Source organism: Verruconis gallopava (genome assembly GCF_000836295.1).
Source record: "Verruconis gallopava strain CBS 43764 unplaced genomic scaffold supercont1.7, whole genome shotgun sequence".
NCBI classification, from domain to species: Eukaryota; Fungi; Ascomycota; class Dothideomycetes; order Venturiales; family Sympoventuriaceae; genus Verruconis; species Verruconis gallopava.
The window spans coordinates 836,309-855,112 of NW_015622143.1; the positions used below are offsets into that span (position 1 = coordinate 836,309).

At 51.2% G+C, this 18,804-nt stretch overlaps 3 protein-coding genes across 3 annotated transcripts; 2 read left to right on the forward strand and 1 right to left on the reverse strand.

The window, feature by feature from the left end:
- Positions 1–2,147: 2,147 nt before the first annotated feature.
- PV09_02947 (uncharacterized protein) lies at positions 2,148–4,603 on the forward strand. Its single transcript, XM_016356077.1, has 2 exons — positions 2,148–3,048; positions 3,109–4,603. Exons 1-2 carry the CDS (start codon positions 2,265–2,267, stop codon positions 4,593–4,595), a joined length of 2,271 nt encoding a protein of 756 aa, XP_016216383.1. The 5' UTR covers positions 2,148–2,264; the 3' UTR covers positions 4,596–4,603.
- Positions 4,604–5,127: 524 nt separating this feature from the next.
- Positions 5,128–7,861, forward strand: PV09_02948 (uncharacterized protein). The gene has a single exon (XM_016356078.1). It carries the CDS (start codon positions 5,459–5,461, stop codon positions 7,634–7,636), a length of 2,178 nt encoding a protein of 725 aa, XP_016216384.1. The 5' UTR covers positions 5,128–5,458; the 3' UTR covers positions 7,637–7,861.
- An 873-nt stretch (positions 7,862–8,734) lies between these two features.
- PV09_02949 (uncharacterized protein) lies at positions 8,735–12,221 on the reverse strand (the record flags this gene model as incomplete). The annotated part of the gene is made up of 10 exons (XM_016356079.1): positions 11,809–12,221; positions 11,319–11,750; positions 10,883–11,268; positions 10,592–10,827; positions 10,140–10,540; positions 9,857–10,073; positions 9,607–9,802; positions 9,408–9,553; positions 9,244–9,345; positions 8,735–9,189 (listed from the first exon to the last, which is right to left on the reverse strand). The coding sequence occupies exons 1-10, from the start codon at positions 11,998–12,000 to the stop codon at positions 8,735–8,737; spliced, it is 2,763 nt and encodes a 920-aa protein (XP_016216385.1). The 5' UTR covers positions 12,001–12,221.
- Between the last annotated feature and the right edge of the window lie 6,583 nt (positions 12,222–18,804).

Here is an 18,804-nt window from a genome sequence, read left to right on the forward strand (position 1 = left end):
AACGGGGCGACCTGGACGAACTGCGTGCTTCCATTTCGGTGCGAGTCGACGCCGCCTCGTCGTTGGCCAGCACGACGCGGGCGACATGCACGACGTCCAGACCAGGGGACTCGTCTGAAACGCTGATGGCGGCTGAACGCCCGGCGGGACCGGCGATGGAACTACGCAGCTCTCTGGCGATCTGCTCATGCAAAAGCCCGCTGCAAATCGACGACTGCGTGTTCCGCACCGCTGGATGTGCACGCGTTCTCCCACCGGCCGTCGTCCCAGCGCCATCATCCTACAAGGACGCCTCCGTCTGCGTCAATCCGGAGCGACAATGAGCCCGCTTTCGTCAGCCCTCCGTTCGCAGCCCCGCTGATCTGGTCACTCGTCTATCTCCATGTGGATCGCCCCTAGCTTGCATCCTTCGGGCCCTCCTATGGCCGCCTCTCGCATTCGTACGCTTGGTCTTTTGCTTGTGCTCTTCGCCGTTTAGTCTCTCGTGTCTTCTGCAGCCACATGTCGCAGATGAATGGGGAGTCTGTGTATGAAAGGATCGCTCCTCTCTCGTCATGATCTTCTTCTGGAAGGTCTGAGAGCTATAGAACGAACATTAAGGTGTCGATATTTTTAGCACGTTCCACGGTCTAGTTATGTCTTGCTTCAGTGTCTTCGGTAGATTGGTTCGACGCAACGAGGCTCTGAGAGCCTGCGACTACAGGACCACTGGCTGGTTGGCCTATGATTTGTGTCTACGGATTGATGTTGGAACTGTCACGCCATCATCCGTCCGCCAGAGCGTCGCTTACGGCAGTGCGACTTTGAATCACAACAAGTTCATCGACGCCGGTCCGCGAAGGGATCTCTCCTCGTCTCAAAGCCCATTGCCACTTGCGCTCCTCAAAGCGTCGCTCAAACGTGCGGATGAGGAGCAAAAAGACGCAATCTCGATCCGTCAGCCATTGCCCCAATCACTGACAACGCGTCGTATCCAGTGTCTTAGCATTGGTCTTTGTTCTTCAAATAGAAGTCGCAGCTGTAAGCAAATCCACGAAAGAACTACAGCGCATGCTGCGTCGCCGTCTCCAAGTTTGCCTGGCCGTTAGTTCTAACGTTGTACCTGATGGAGAACCACAATCCGGAAAAACTGACGTCTCGGGCCGGCTGTATTTTCCTCTTGATGCCCCGAAAATAGCGACAAAAAACGGTGATCACAAAAAAAATTTTTTGAGCCCAAAGTATCTGAGTCGTCCATGGTCCCCTTCATACAAATAGTGTCACCACTGTTTTGGTCGCGCGACTATTGACTTGCACCTTTTTAATCCGGATCCAGATCGCCTGGTTGCATAAGCTTCTGAACTTGCACATGGTTGGCAAGCACGTGTCGATGTTAGACTTGCCAATTCGATTCTGCAATCGCTCGTTACCTATTCAGCTTCAGAAGGGTCAATTACTTTCTACACGACGGCTGAAGCGTCCTGCAAGTGTTGGACGCAAAATTACTGCAGACATGATGGCGATGCGGCCAAGCATGCCATCGTTCTAAGCAGTGAAGGACTCTGATGGCTTTAGGCTCTTCAAAAGGCTTTTTTCTACATTTCTTTTTTTTTAGAAAAAAAATTGTGCAGAAAAAAAGAGGACGAAACTGATACTTTTCCGTCGATGTGGGAAGACACTCAGGACGCTCCCGCATAGGTATACAACTTTGCCGTCAATGCCCAGACTCTACATTCAGCCGCATGCGAAGTCTTCTTTTGCCCCGGTCACAGAACGTCTTCTCGCCCATCACGACGGAAAGAGAACATGCGCAGGGACAAGACGGCGCTTAAGCACAGAGACACACGCAAAAGAAAGCCAGTAGTCCCGCAGATTGAGAGAACGTGATCTACCGGGCGGAAGACTCCTGCCGATGCTTGATCTGCAGCAGAGGTTAAGGCTGCCTTCGTAACTCCGTGAGCAATGATGACAGCGTTCATCGGTCTGTTCTGAGGGTCTTTTTTTCGGTAGGACAGACAGTAGTGGGTGTTCTGGGGGCCAAAGCCTTATTACGCGGAGATCCCTTCCTTCGAACGCACGCGCGACAGTCGAGTCCTGGGACAAACGTTGGTGGCGTTCTGCTAGGTCGTTCTCATCTGTGTTGTCGCGTCAGCCCGATGCGAAAATCATGCCAACGTCGCGCTTGTGCTTTTGCTCCCGTAGATTCTACTCCTCGCCGGCCTCGTCGTGAGACAACTGTGGTAACCGCGCGCAAGCCTCCGTTGCATACTCCCCTTGCTCTTGACATGGCGACCGTGGCTGACAGCGCCACCTCGCAGGACGGGACGGCTCTTCAAAGCCAAGTCCCTGCACAAGAGGGCGACGAACCATTCCATGGGAAACCTTATTTGAAGGGTCTGGATGGGCTTCAGCATTCATATCCGGCGCTCAAGTCGTTCTTGGAGAAGATCGCCAACGAAGACGACAAGGGACGCATCCTGGTGCGAAAGCACTTCTTGACCACGTACAAGCGCGGTCCGGGCCGATGCTATTGCTTACTGTTTGATCACGAGAAGGTCTCGCTGCCTGAAGGGTTTGAGACGGGATTCGCGAGTCCTACACGACTTCGGGACTATCTTGAAGCAAATCCAGCTAAGAAGAGCCGGGAGGACAAGAAACGCCGGCTCTTCATCCTGGAGGATCTGGAACCGGACTATGTCGATGCACTTGGCTATCATCTGGGCGTCGACCCCATGGTGTTCAGCGAACAGATGAACACATGGAACTACACCGACTCGTGGTCGATTCCGCATAGGGAGCTGCCCTCCATGTCCACACCCGAGAAGTGCTTCACCTTGAGATACTATGAGCTTAGAACGCTGCATGTTCCTCAGTCAATCGACACGTTGACGCTGCAGATGACGTTTGCGGTCAACAGACGGAGATACGAGAGGTGGAGGGATATCGACGTGCCCTCCTCTGGAAAGCCGGACCGGAGACACGGATTTGTGAGGAGAAGCGCCTCGTTCTGGACCTCGCAACAGCCGTCGGAGGGTGGACAGGAAAATAAAGATGCTCCAGGCTGGGACGGTAAGAACCCGACGTACACTGATTCGCGCCCTGGATGTTCGCTAAGCCTTGCCTAACCAGCCGTTATCCTCGTCGACCCCGGGATGAGCGTTTCTTGCAGCGACGTTCCGGACGCCGAATGCTCTGGCGGTTTACGGCCTGCGCAACGCCACGACGCGACGGGCCACGACGCGACGGCCCACGGCGATTCGCAGGTCGCGAGTGCGAGCTCGACGAGCGTGTCGTCGGCCAAGCCGATCGATGCGAGAAACCGCACCGCGGTCGTGGAGGCCGCATGCAAGATGGAGACCGCGAAGCCAAGTCTGATGCGTCCTCCGTCCACTGGAGGCGCAGCGGCGCAGATCATCGATCCCCCGCCGCAGCAAACCCTTATTCTTCAGGATCAGAAACTGTACTCCAGCCGAGCATCTCTTTGGCGAGCGCAGGACTGGCAGCCTCACGGCACACGCGTAGAACTCGTCGGGGTCAAACATGAAAGCTGGCCGTATCACGATGGCTGCTCTACCTTGGCGCCTCTAGGACTTGCGCAGGTTGGCGTCGGCGCACTCGACAAAGACGTGGGTTATTTGAAAAGGAAGCGCGACCTTGTTTCGCCGCTCGACGAGATGGTGTTCTACTGGACAAAGGTTGCGCCAGAATCGCTTATCAAGAAAGCTCAAGCGCAGTCCTCCAACACGGCTTTCTACCTTCTCAAGCACATAGCTCAGCACTGGGTAAACCAGCTGGAGCTGATCAATACTACGATGGCTAAGGCGGAATGGTTCTCGGACGACTACCAAGCCAAGATCGAGGATGACCTCAGCCTTCAGAAGTGGAAGGCTGATCTCAAGGACATCAACTATATTGCCAAGGACATCAACTACATGCGAAGACACCTCAATCACTTCTGGAGGGCGATGATTTTGAATCTGGAACGTGTCGGCGTGCAGCTGGGCAGTGAAGGCATAGACGAAAACGCGTCGCTTGCTATACAAGGCGTCCAAAAGGACTTTTTGACGATTCACACAAGGATGGAGCCGCTGAGATCACGAGCGGAGGCGCTCAGTACGGTAGCAAGCGACCTAGCTAATCTGCGTGCTGCCTACCGAGGTGTGCACGACAGCGAGTTCGGCATGCGTCTCAGTCTGTTCGCCTCGATCATCTTCCCGCTCACGCTTGTGGCCAGCATCTTTAGCATGAGCGATAACTATCTTCCCGGCGCGCCTGACTTCTGGAAGCTGTGGGCCATCGGGCCGGCCTTCTGCGTTGCGCTGGCGCTGCTCTTAGTGTACGGAAAGCGACCGTGGAAGCTCTTCACCGACATATTCAAATACTTCTACCTTGCAGCACGTAGCCGTGGGTTCTTTCTGTCCCCGGACGAGAAGGAGATGTGGCTGAATGCGCGAGAGGAACAGAAGAAACGGAAGGCAAAGCTGAAGGCACAGAAGGCGAAGGAGAAGGAGGAGAAGAGCAGGTGGAAGGACGAGAAAGCAACAAAGAACGTAGGGAGAGGCAAGAGGGACGAAGAAAAAGAGGTGGAGGGAGTTGGAGCAGGTAAAGGAAAGTGATTGTTTACATACACATCATCTCAGAGCCTACTCCGTATTCACGGTTTGCCCCGATTTCTTAGCCCCTAGCGTGAAAGCAAGCGATGCCGTCGCGCTGCCCAGCAGGCGATCATGCCCGTTTGCGGCCAAAGCAGTGGCGCTGACATTGCGTTGAACGTGCCCTTAGACATCGCAATGTGCGCCTACACTGGACAGAGATTGATGCCCAAATGTCACGGTGTGGAGCGGAGTCACTGCAGCAACGGCAAGATGCAAGGAAGATCCAGACAGCAGAGCGGCCACGTATGTCGAAAGCGCGAGGATGGCGCGCCGAAAGGAGACTGATAACAGACCTTGCATGTGAGGCAAAGCATAGTTGAAGATTCGACGCCGGTGCAGCACCGCTCGCGTAGGCGACGGGAGTGGTAGAAAGATTCGGTGTCGTTCCATTCTCGGGCGGGCAGATCACAGCCCAAGCGTGAGCGTGGGCTTGAGTGGGGCGCAGAACAAAAGGCGCGCCCTGCTCGGCGGCGATCTCCCATACGTCACCAGACAAATACCACTCGTCGCATCCTCGTCCGCTTCGTCCTCTCGGCTTTAACTGCTGCCTGTGGGCCTTGAGGAGCTGCTGCCACTGCAGCTGTCGAAGCCAATCCTCTCTTCATCAGCGGCTCACAGCTAGCGCTCGATTGGCGTCGCCGCGTCCCACCAGCCGTCTTCTTCGCCCCCGCCGTGCCAAATCCGGCGCACTGCCTGACCTCGCCTTCGCGGCCGTCTTTGTTTTGTGCTGGAAACCTGGATTGCAGCCCCTACATACAAAGGTGACGGCGTCATCGCGCCCAGGTGGACTCCCAAGCTACCTGCCGTGCAGCCACGTTAGCAGCATGGCGCATGACAGGCAGTTGGGCGACGACCGAGACTCGTATAGCTCAAGCACGCCATATCCTTTGGGCTACGACTACGACTACCTGCCAGATCCGCGTCAGTACCAGGCGTTTCCAAATCAAAGTCAGTCCTACCAGCCCCCCAACGTACCGCCCGGCTTGTCTCGATCCTCGTCGAACGCGAAACGTTCCGCCGGCGACCCGCTCAGACCTCTGGGTGTCTACGATGCCGTTTCCGATGCGTTCGACAAGTCGACGGCGACGAACTCGTTACCTGAAGATGTCATCAGGCAGATCACGGAGCAAATCACCGAACAAGTTCGATCTCAAGTCATCGATAGCTTGAAGAAGGATGGGTACAACCCGGCTCCCCCGCCTGCCTCGGCACCGCCGCCGCACACGGCTCCGGTGTTTCCACCTCCTCCAAAGCATCCGATTCCAAAGCGTGAGAGTCCGCCGACTGCCAATGAAACCCTCGGCAGCCCTCCGCCAAAAGCGAACAGTGGACGCTCATCGCCGTCTTCCGCTCGTGCCAACGGTGCACCATCTGATCAGTCGGAGACATACGTCAAGGAAACAAATGCCAACGTCAATGGGGACGGCAAGATCGAAATGAAGGAGGACATCTCATCAAGATACGGTGACCGATCAGAGGCAGAGAGCTTGCCACGAAAGCCCACGATTCCTTCTTTGAAGCCGGACGAGGAGCCCACCACGCTCGAGAAAATATGGCAGCCCCTATTTGATTTCAATGGGGAACCCACCGAACGACTTGGGCAGTTCCTACGTGGACTTGCGCTGCATATCATCGATGATTACGAGCCGAAGAAATCGCTCGTCATCTCTCCTGCGAAACTCAAACGGTTCTACGAGGATGTCAAATTAGCTGAGGAGACGTATCCGTGGCACAACATATTTCAGCTCAGCAACGCTGCGATCGCTAAGATTTATCGTGACATGAAAATCGAGCATTTCTACATCCAGGAACGCGTTACGGATCCGCCCGTCGTGCCTGCCATGACCCCTGTCGGGTTTCAGAGGTGGATGACATTGCAGATACAGGCGCACCCAGAGTCCGAATTTCAACGCTTAGCACAAGCTGTGATGAACATGCCCATTAACAACGCAGACAACCCCAAGGAACGGTTTCCCAAGGAGCTTTCACGACGTCTGCTTCCGAAATATGACGATCTGAAGACCAGACAGTTCTGTAGCGCTGCTCTAAGTGCTGATGGGCAAATAACCTTGCCAAAACATACGACTTTCCCCCCTCCTCCACCACCGGCGCAGCCTACAAACGAACAGCCCAAATTTTACGCGGACAGAGAGTGGACATCGTACGCTGCTCAAAGTACGCCCAACTTACACGAGTTTGCCATTCAAAGTGATACCGATGAGATGGACGAAGAAGCTCCCAAACCGCCCGTGCAGATCGAGCGTGAAAGGAAACCGTATGTTGCCAAGGAAGGCACCGGTAAAATCTACGAAAACGACAGTACTTTCGCGTCACCTCGGACTATGAGGCCTGAGGCTTCCAGCATGAGCAACAGGCACGGGTCGAGTTCGATATATGGCGAGCGAGAAGGCAACTACTCTGACAGCAGCAGAGCTAGCGACTACACCACCTCATCTATGCCACACCGGTCAAGAACGTATTCGAAATCTTCACGGCGTAGAAGCCAGACCTTCGCGGGCGGGTTCATGAAATCCGATAGCAGCGTGGATGGCATCCCTCCGAGTCAATACGCCTCCAACATATACTACAGCGATCGCAATGACGAGCGATACCGCGACCACGATAGGGATCGAGATCGAGACAGAGATCGAGATCGTAGCGAAAGGAGGGAAAGAGATCGCGATGAACGCGAGCGTGATCGAGATCGTGACCGAGACCGTGATCGAGACCGTGACCGAGATCGTGACCGAGATCGTGACCGAGATCGTGACCGAGATCGTGATCGCGAACGCGAGCGACGTGAGCGGGAAGCCAGAGAGCGCGAAAGGGAATTTAGAGAAAAGGAGGAATACTTGCGCAGAATAGATGAAGAGCAACGGAGAATGTCCAGATACGAGGCCGAACCTCCCAGCCGACGAAACACTGTAGAAAGTGGGTATCCTGGTCCTGCGTACACGCAGTACCCACCTCCGCTCGGCACTGGCGAGAGAAGATATGGCTGAAATTGTGAAATTACCGAAGTGTCTTTTGCATACCTTTTCTGACAGGGTTTGAAGGTTTTTACAGAGTGTTTGACAAGGCTCTTGGAAAAATGAGGATCTTCAATGTTCCAGTGTATACAGCAGAATACCCTTTTTTGTATGACAAACAAATGCAATAGCGATAGCTAAGGTACCCGTCATTTGAAGACGCAGTCAACACCAAATGCAGCTACATCACCTCGAAAAGTTGATGGTCTTTGCCAACAAAGGGGCTTTTCAGCCTTGTCAGCCTTGCCGCACACGTCATACGATGCATCCTCTCCTGTGCAATTGCGTTACGATCGGCAAGTCAAAAATCTCTCACGACATTGCAGTAGAGCGCAGTGGGAATACAAGCTCCCTCCGTGTTGAGTCGAAACAAGCAACGGTTTCCGCTAGTTTTTTTTTCTCGTAGACTAGGACGTCTTGGCAACGGTGCCGGAGAAGCCGAGCTAAGACTAACGCTAGTTCTAGTAGAAAGCTTGACAGAACCGCAGGATATCGCGAAGCCTATAGGTAACCGGACGCTTGAGGAAGGAAAAACAGAGTGCAGACGTTGTTGCTCGTGCGAGGGCATCGCTAAGTCCCCGTCTTCTTTCAGCTTGGTGCAGAATTGTCGTTAGTTCCTATTGAGGACTCAGACACGGTCGCGTTCTCGCATCGTCATTGATGGGTTTTATTTACGGTATGTCTCGAGAAGGCGAGATAGGCGAGAATGATGGCGCCGCTTGCCTTCTCTGGGCCGAGAATAGACGTAAAAACAATCTCACGCGTGTCTCAGACAATGCATCAGGCGAGGTCGAAGAAGAACGGCACAAAAAGTAGGTCCTTGCCGTGCCGACGAGTCGAAGACGATCGTATTGACAGGGACTGTTCAAAGTTTTTGGATTTGTCCAGACGTAACCAGAGGCCGGCAAACTCCTGACTCCCCTTGAAAAAATAAGACTAAGTAAGACCAGAAAACAATTTGCCCTTTCCATGTCGTATGTGCCAAAATCTAAGAGGTGCCCCCTCGTTTCCGTCTAAGATTATACATTAGATCAAATCGCCTGTCCAGCCCAGGCAAAGCAAGCTCTAGTTCTAGAAATTGAAAATCATGACAGAAGGATTAAGAGCGAACGGCAGAATAGCGTGGCTTGTGACGCTGACGGCCAACGGCACGACGGCAGTGGCACCTTTTATGTCCCAACCGCTTGGAGCAAAGCAGCCGAGATAGATCATGCCTCCGATGATGACGATCAGGACGCAGTACATGTACTTGAAAGACTTGAATATCTTGGGCAGCTCCTTGAAGAAGTTGGACTTTTGCGACTCCTTTGTTGTGGCGCCCCATTGCATGTCGATCGAGCACAGGTGTGAGAGAATGGCGCAGGTGAGGTGGAAGGACAGGCCACCGAAGAAGATGGAGAACATGGGCATCCACTTGAAGTTCTCCAGGAGCGAAGCAATGAGCGACTTCTCGCCAAGACGGTAGCGGAGAATGGCCAGGGCGACGGGGCCAAGGATGTTGAAAACGACGATGAGCGAGACGAATACTTGACCATCTGGTTAGCCGTTGCGATCCTTGAAGCGACACGACGTAGACTTACTCTTCCACGACTCCATGTAAAATTTGTCCAGGCCGCCATTGAACCACCCGATCAGAAGGTAGTTCATCAGCGTCAGCGTCGCGCCCGCGGCCAACGCGAAATCTGCAGCTGGTTAAGACAATGAACAACACCTTTGGACAATGTACGTCTCTGATGCTTCTTACAGGAAGATATGTATCCAAGAATTGTGATCTTTGACGACAGGATCAGGTTTGACCAGAGGAACTGACGAAACAGAGGCGTCAATGGACCTCGGAAGAGCCAGTACTTGAACGGATGAAACACCAGCTCGCTGCAGCCGTACGCGTACCTGAGGTCTTTGTCAGCACTACAAGCTCTCCATCCGTTCCGAATTCTGCATACTTCTCCCAACGAGCGAGCTCGTCGTAGATCGTCAGCGAGACGCCTTCCTTGAACTCGTTGTTGTGATAGTGCGCGCATCGTACCACGTTGCCTTTGATTTGCAACCGCAGCGCCAGATCGAAATCTTCCGACACGTGGCTTTCAGACCAGTATGCGATGTACCCGTCCGGATCTTCCTTGCCGACGGATTGAACGGCTTTCCAACGGTCAGTGGCCAGCGTCGTGTTTTGCTCGAGCGCGTGGAACTTACCCTGCCAGCGGAGAAAAGCGTTGTGTCCTACGAACGGCGCGACTTCGCCGTTGCTCACGCTGAAGTTGATCGCCGAGTAGACCATGTTTGTGAAATACGTGATGCCGTTCTCGAAATAGTCGTGCTGCACCTGCATCACACCCGTCGAGTGCTGAACGATGGCTACCTCCGGTGACAAGAACATCTCGGCTGCTCCGTACAATAGGCAATCCACAGGCTGGCCCAATGGTTAGGTCCACGCTTTCGTGGAAAAGGGGGAGGGGAAAGAAGGGGTTCCACTGACCACACGAGTATCCGAATCGATGATCAATATTATTTCACCCATTCGAATATTTCCAGCTGCCATGACGCGGGGGTTTTCTCGCAGCACCCGCTCAAGGTTTGCCTTGTACATTTCATCAAGCTCTACGTCACTGAGATAGTCACTCATACCTGCAGCAACCCTCTCCTCTATCATTTGTTGAAGATACTCTTCCACCTTGTTCGCAACATTGAGAGCAAAGTTCATGTTTGACGCCTTCTTAAATTTGCCCTTACGGACGTAGCCGTCCTCATCGTTGTGCTTTGGCCTTGCCACCCATCCAATGTTGTTATCGTGATAGTATTCACGACGAGCACGAGCTTCGTCTTCGCTAATGCCAGCTCGCATGCCATCATCGTTGATGAATATGGAAGCAGTCCCTACTGTTTTGTAAGCTTGATCATTTTCATTTTGGCCTATGCGTTTAGACTCACCGCCGCGAGACTCATAGTACGATATCGCCGCCTTTAAGCTGTCAACAGTCGGTTTGATCACACCCTCAAGGCCCTCTTTATACACCGGCATTTGGATCGTAATATGCGGAGGGCGAAATCCGTTCTGATAAGCTTTACGAAGGCTTGGCTTTTTGCCAGAAAAGCTACGGGAATTGCCTTTAGCACCATCTATAGGACCAAACATTTCAAAGAGATTGGTGAAGATGGTGATCAAGCTACGGCTCTATCAGTTGATTGCGAAACATTTGAGGCATTTTCTCAGTCACTTACAAAAAGAGCCCGACCAACAGAAGTAGCGGAATCGTAACGACAAAGACTAGACGTATCCATTTACCGTCCAAGAGACACTCGATGAGCAGGTTTCCTGTTGCAAAGCCGAAGAGCAATACGACTGCCAGGCACATTCCCATGCCAACAAAGATCGCACTCACGAAACTGATCGGACGATCCAAGGACTCTGCTTCTACCGCGTGCTTCTCGTCTTCTTCATCTCCAAAGGGCTCTCCTTCTTTGCTAGGGTCGATCGTATTTGCAGGAAGCTTTGAAGAGAGGGCCTCTATAGGATGATGATAGAACGACGGCGCTCGAGAGCCCACGTTCGAAGGCAAAGGTGTGTCGAAAGGATTCGCAAATGGCGATATCGTAGAGCCCCATACCTTGATGATGTGTTAGTGTTGTTGAACGTGAGGTGCATGAGCAGACGTACTAATGAAAGGAGCTTCTCCTCCATCATCGCCGCATGAGGGAGAATTTTCTGAAGATCGTCGTGCCAGATCAACAGAATCTCCTCACGACGCAGCAAGGCTGCGTACTGCAGCTTCTTGACGTTTGTGGTCATCACCTCCTCCAGAGAATCCAGGATCTGAATTTGAGAGCCGTCCGTGAGTAAGATGTCCGTCTGGGAGGGCTCCAAAGCAGAGAGGATAGCATCGACCGTGTCGGTCCGCATGGTGAAGGCCACTTCGACATTCAATTTCTGAGTTGCCGAAAGGAGCATCGGATTGATGATAGCCGGAATAGAAATATATTGGCCGCGGGTTTTACGAACAAGCACGCCAGAACAACTTTCATATCCGGTGCTATACTTAGCACCGAACCAACCCTGCGCGGTGATTCTGTTGCTGAGATAGCTTACTATCTATTACAGGTCAGACGAGAGTCAAGTTCGAAGTTCCTGTGGGCTTATAACGACTCACTGTTCCGTATCTCGCGTCCTCACCGAAGTCGCCATACGTCAAGCGATTACTGCGTGACTGGGGCGTACTTATTCCAGAGATTCTGTAGTTACTATCTTCCAGCTCCGCAATTCGTGGAGTGGTTGGTTGGCTGGTATCATCTCGACTAGTAGCATGTGATTGTTTTTCTTGAGAGCGCTCTTCTTGTGCCATAATTTTGTCAAAGCCGTGATCTCAATTAAAAAATAGATTGATTAAAAGAGGTGTGAAAGTATATTCGAACCATTAAAATGTCCTGGAAAGTGTAGTAAGAGGAAGAACAAAATGGTCGTATCCTTTTGAAAACTGTGGGATAAGACGAAAAGGAAGGTCAAGATTATGTCCTTGCGACAACGCGATTGAATTCTCTTCGGAAAAGAAGGGTATCATAGAGCAGAAAGCATAGAGTTCCGAGACTAGTGTTTCTTTCAGCTAAGAGCCTCAATCCTGTCTAAGCACTCTAATCTTCAGGCGCCATGCATGAGCTAGATCCATTATACCTGCCGCGTGTTGTGTATCGCGCGCAAGGGGGCTTGTTGGCGTGAAGTGGAAGTGCCTTTGGCGGCTACTTTCAATACTTCGTAGGCGATGTGGCTGCTGTTTCAATGCAAAGGCGCTCTGCACAGTGCATTGCGGTCGGCCAGAACATTCCTCTTGGAAGAGGCGTCGACGAGGAACCGTCTGAGTTTGACGAGGCTCCACAGCTCAGCCCGTTTGCAGTATGACCCTTCACCGATATTCCCAAAGGGGGGCTTATCAAGCGGAAATTTGTCGTTTAGGGAGAGGATGAAGGAAGGCCGTCCACTTGGTTACTTCTGGGGCCTTGCCAACCCTTGTCCAGTATCAAGACATTCAGCGTGGATTCTGTATTCTCGGGCTCGGACAAGTTATGCATCCAAAGAAGGCACGGTTTCAAGCCTCTTCGGTGAGAAAAAGAATAATAGCCAGGACAATCTCTGATCGGAATGATTTGACCAGTGTGGCTCGCCCCTGAGATAGGATCTTCCAAAGTTGAGGATCAGTGAGCGTTGGGCACATCTAAAGATAGAGCAGATGCAAATGCCAAAGACAGCACTCGCCAGCGTACCGAGCCGTCTTCGGTGTAACTCTAAAGTTGGTCATTATTTTTCCACGCAGGGATACTCTACCTAAACTGCAACACCGCCGCGGGCAGAAGGGGAGCTTAATTTTGGCAAGCAAGAGTTGGCACCTGAAGTTGTGAAACAATAGATGTCGCCGCAATGACTGGAATCCTTCCCAGCTGCTTGGGTCCGAGATAACCAGTAGGCCTGCACGAGCAGTTCTGCGTGGCTTTCACGTTCATGGCAAAAGCATGCTCTCGGGTGGCAAACAGCATGGCATGCTGGTTGACCACTGAGCGTGAACTACGGCACATCGCTTGTCGTCCTTGATCGACGAGGGCTATTCAGCTGGTTCATCTAAGCGGCATGCTTATCTCGGAACTTGCCTTGCAAACCATATCAGCCAACACCAGGGCTTTGTCAAGAAGATTTTATACCTGACTTTATGAATATAAGCTTACAGAGCATTGTGAAAAACTCTTATGAATCATGTCCAGTTCGTGTCGAGGGGAGGAGCTGCAGTAATGCTTCGTAGAGAGCACTGTGGTATAGAGATCTCAACGTCTCGTATAGCTAAATCCGAGGACAGGTATCGATGTCCGACAGGGGATAAAGTTCGCCAAGATCCATTGTCAAGCTTTGCTTCCACTCTAGCAGGGTTTGAATGCGGCCAACAATTGTTTGCTATCACAGATGTTGAGCAGCTTTTCTGCGGCCTCGCAACTAAGAATGTTTTGAACTAGTCCCGCCTTCGGGATTCTCAACCTCCTTGTGGCGCCTTCGGCAGCCAATAACTTACCTGTTCTCTCCTTTATTGCTGCAGCGCTAATCGTTCGGAAAATAAAAACTGCGCGATGAGGCCAATCTTCACATGCGCTAACTGGCTGGGTTTCGAAAACGTGGCTTTCCGTAACTCAATTCCGTGTTTGAGCTAATCGATCGAACATCATCAGGACCATTTGCAAAGATAAGGTAGTGTAAACCAAAGAATTACTTCACCGTCCTAACTAGCTCTAGACTGATCGCTGAACGCCGTTCGCCCTATCTAAACCTGAATTGCGAAATAGCCTCTAGCCCACGTATATCCTCGATGTCTTCTAACCAAGTGAAATGATTCCAAATTGAGACACGGCAGGTCTGGTAAGCGGATCTAGCACTTGCCTTGCTGCCACATCTTCACGCTCTTGACCGTCATACCTCTGTCGTTGCCTTTGCCCCATGTTGGCAACCAGTCGTTGGCGTTGCGATAAAAATCCCATTGTGCACTGGCCCCGTCATCCAGCCAAGGCTTGTTATCCTTGTTATCAGGGAACCAGCCATTCCTTCCTCCTACTGCGACGTTAAGGATCAGAAAGAAATTCCGATCGAAAGGAGCGTTGTGCGGAGAGGTCGAGTTGATCCACGGATTTGTGAGCAGGGTTTGGTTTTGTGATTGACCTTGAAATTCACCGAGGTCCCACAACGACGAGTCTTTCTTGAAGCCCGTGAAAAGAACCTGCACTAATCGCGAATCGAGATAAGTGAATATGTGATCCTCTGTCCACTCAATTCCATACTTGTGGAACGATTTCGAATAGTCCGTCCGACGGATCGCCTTGCCGGCAGTGGTTCTCCAAAAGGCATCCGTTGCGGTATCCATACCTGCAAAAATTCAGTCAGCATCATTTTGCCGTCGGAAATGACAAATTCGCAGCCTCACCCCAGTGCAAAGTAGAGCTGAAAACATCTCGGCCTCCAGCATAGTAGCCCGGAGTATTACCACGAGACTCCATGATGTCTATTTCCCCGGACTTTGGCCAAATTCCATAGAACGAGTCCTCCGGCATCATCCAGATGGCAGGCCACAGCCAATCACCTTCTGGAAGCTTTGCTATGACCTCAACTTTACCGTAGCGGATTGATCTTTTACCTTTGGTATTCAAACGCGCTGATCGAACTGGCGGTATCATGGTTCCCTTGGTTGAGTTTGAAGAAATCACACATGAGGCAGGATCAGTAGACGTACATGTTCCATCTGCCGTAAGATTTAGCGTATAACCGTTGTACAGTTTATCGTTGTTGATGTCCGTGGTTTCGTTGGTCAGCGTCGGTACAATATGAAGGCCTTCCTGATCTACGAATGAGTTCTTGGGATCGGTCGTCGTCCAGTCGAATGATCGCGTCCCAAAACCGTCAATCTGAACTTCATGGTTCCAAATCGACGTATCCAGAGTGGAGAAGTTGTCCTCGAGTACCAAGCAATAGTCGTAGGTTTTGATGGTTCGAACATCCATAAAACATATTAATGCGCTGAGCAAGAAACCTACAATGGTGAACCCCCAGACAATCCAGTTGTTGATACGAGTACGTTTCATTCGTGGGTGGTTTTTCCAAGGCTGCTCGTATTCGCCTCTAAGCTTGTACGATACGAAGCGATGCTTCTTTTGCGGTTGATTGAAGTTGTTCAAGGATGCATTCGAAGGTTGAACGGATTGACGGCTGCCCGCAGCCTTTCGAGCTCCGGGGAACATCTTTGGTTCAACGAAATGAGAATTTCTGTGCTGATCAGTGTGTGAATTTGATGTCGAAGGCACTGTTGACTCCTGTGACTGCCGAAGATTTTGGTTGCTTTCAGAAGGTCCGTTGATATCTCGAGCCATCCACTCGATGGTGTCCAGGCTAAACTCTGAGTTCTTTCTTGACATGGGAGGAAGGTGTGTCAGTTATTATCAGCAAAGCTGCAGAATTGGCAAGCTCGAAGTTGTAGAGATGATTACGGAAATGTGGGTGCTTCTTCTTCGCTTCAGCAAGTGAGCGAATGTCCTTGAAGAAATCCTGACCAGATAATCGGAGGAATAGCCAAAGAGAAGCGCGGCAAAACCAATATTGGACTAGGACCCACGTCTTACAGGTTTTCTGCAGCTGAAAAAGGTTGTTCCCCCATTGGATATATTACAAGCAAGTGTTTATGGAATAGAACTCTAAGAACTGTCTAAACGCCGGAGTATAATACTCAGCCTTCTTTTCTAAAAATAATAAAGAACGCAAATACGATAGACGAGATCGAAAGGGTTTCGCCAGAGTCGTTGTTCAGGTGCGGCATGCATGGCTCCCGAATAGTACGTTACCCAGTCTATGGAGCTAATAAACATCAGAAAGGGGTTTCGGTGTGCCTGGCTATAGGTATACAATCCAAGTGGTTGAGCGGGTCGGCGACTTGGCCAAGCCACGAAAAAGTTATCTTGACTCAAAGTTTGTGGCTTGAGAATCCTTCCATGTATCACCTCGAGATTGTGGCGCTCTTTCAGCCGGCATTCAATATCGCAAAAGATGAACGCAGGCCTCGCATTGAGTGGGGCCATCTGCATGTTGCAATTACTCACTGTGAAGCCCTCGTCTGTAGCCTACCTTGGTGGTAATTTTCACGATCCGCCATGCAGTTACATGGTTTTTGCTGTGCAACATCGACATATTCTCGGATACCGAATGCTTGAAAATGCTTTTACGCTGGCGTTAGGCATGGTCTAGAACAGAATCTTGATTATAGCCCCTTACAAACTCGCTCAGCCGACCGGTGCGAAAGCTTCTGAACTTTAGCGGCTCCAAATCTGGATGCTTTTCATAATCTTCTCTCGAAACGCCGCCTTTCTTCCTCATTCCTTCCAAGTATTCGCTCCTTAGTTTTGCAAAGAGTATTCCAGGATTTTCGTTGTCTTCCTTCAAATCCTTTCCTTTGTTTGTTTCACAGTCGCTCGCTTCATAGTCGCTCGCTTCACAGCCTTTTTATATACAGTTTTCGTCATGTATGTGGTGCACTTCGCGTGCCTGATTGGAGGAGTCCTTTCATTGGTACGTGTGTTTTTGAAATAGCATCAAGGTGTTGGCACATGGATCAGAAGTCGACCTAACTCTCTTTCATACAGAGCATAAAAAGAAACCACGTTCAAAGAATTTATCCACGCGATTTATCCATTCCTTCTAATCTTCCGCAACCATGGAAGTACTCAGGATGCTTCGGGTATGTTCCTCTGCTTGCAAGTGGGATTCAAAACTCTAATCGAAACCACATAGAGATTCTGTCAATTCACGAACGTTGAACGGAGCATCGTGGATTGATCCCAGTGTGTCTGTCGAGACATGCATAAATTTCTGTTCCTCGAAGGGATTTCCCTTCGCAGGGTCAGAATACTCGACGGAATGCTATTGCGGCTATACCTTGGGCAATGCGAATCTTTATGCAGACACAGATTGTAACATGGCTTGCGTCGGTGACTCTACACAGGCTTGTGGCGGACCAGACAGACTCTCTGTTTACACCAACGGCAAACCCGCACCATCAACCAATCCCGGGCCTGGAAACTGGGGTTCCATGGGATGTTACATGTAAGTATGTCAAAAGAAAGGTTCTGAATGTTTGCTCACATCTTCAGCGATTCCCCAGATCGTACACTTGCAGTCCAGGTTGACGTTCCAGGAGGCAGCGCGGCCATGACGGTCGAAGCATGCACGTCAGCCTGCTTTGAAGGCGAATACCTGTTCGCCGGGGTTGAATATTCTGGCGAGTGTTACTGCGGAAACGTTGTGAACGGTCAACCTGCTACTGATGGCCGTTGCGATATGCTTTGCAACGGTGATTCTACCGAGTTTTGTGGTGGAAGCTGGGGCCTGAATATGTATGGGTACGGTCTACCAAAACCAACTCCATCGTCATCATCTTCAAGCACTAGTGTTGCACCCAAGCCTACACCATCAACCTCAGTCCAGTGCCCTGACTGGGATGGATTCCAATATACTGTTCAAAGCGGCGCTGTTGTTCTCTTTGAGTGTTACATTGACCATGCTGGGGGAGATTTAATTATGACATACGAAGAAAGCTATGAGAACTGTGCTAATACATGCTCAACCACTACGGGGTGCTTGGCTTTTAGTTGGCTTCCCCCAGCAGGTGGACCATGCTATATGAAATCAGCAGTAGGGACGCCAAACCAAAATCAAGGAGTCTGGGGCGGAAAAATTGTGTCGCTTGCTCCTACACAAGCTTCTACAACATCAAGTTCTATGGCATCTTTGACTTCTACAGTCACAGCCGCAGCATCGGCTGCTGCTTCTTCGTCTTCAACGTCATCATCGCCTGTTCCATCGCCTACAACTCCTGTAGGTTGTCCAGATTGGAACGGAGTCGATTACACGGCCCCCAACGGTGCTCAAATTCTGCTGGAGTGCTTCATTGACCATGCAGCGGGTGACCTCTCCATGAGCTATGAAGACAGCTACGAAAACTGTGCTATCCTTTGCTCTACGACGGAGACTTGCAAAGCATTCAGCTGGGTAGGTCCAAGTCCTGGCCCATGTTACTTGAAGAACGTTGTAGGCACACCAAACCAGAATTCAAATGTATGGGGCGGTATGATTTTACAACTAGTTTCAACTTCCTCCACGTCTAGCAGCTCGGCTTCAAACAGTCCAACCTCTGCCAGTTCAACGTCAAGCAGTTCTGCTTTGAGCGATCCGACATCTAGCAGTTCAGTATCCAGCAGCTTGGCCGCATCATCAACACCTAGTACTCCTGGTTGGGGCTATCTTGGCTGCTATACAGATAGTGTTGCGCAGAGAACGTTGGCATATGTGCCACCTTTGCCTAATGGGAATAGTGTCGAGAATTGTCAGGCCGCATGCAATCTAGCCGGCTACTTACTGGCTGGAATGGAGTACGGCACAGAATGCTATTGCGATAACAGCATTGAAAATGGAGGTAGTCTCGCGCCAGATGGAGAAGTTGGCTGCAATATGGCTTGCCAGTCAAATGCCACCGAGATTTGCGGTGGATCCAATCGACTCAGCCTGTATGCCTGGAGTACATTCTCTCAACCAAGTGCAACATCCTCGATATCAGCCACTGCTACTGCAAGTAACGTCC

Bases quoted from the DNA above. Each gene is read 5' to 3' on its own strand.
- PV09_02948 (XM_016356078.1), top strand. From the start codon at position 5,459: ATGGCGCATGACAGGCAGTTGGGCGACGACCGAGACTCGTATAGCTCA.
- PV09_02947 (XM_016356077.1), top strand. From the start codon at position 2,265: ATGGCGACCGTGGCTGACAGCGCCACCTCGCAGGACGGGACGGCTCTT. The intron at 3,049-3,108 runs GTAAGAACCCGA...TTGCCTAACCAG, and splicing joins AGATGCTCCAGGCTGGGACG to CCGTTATCCTCGTCGACCCC.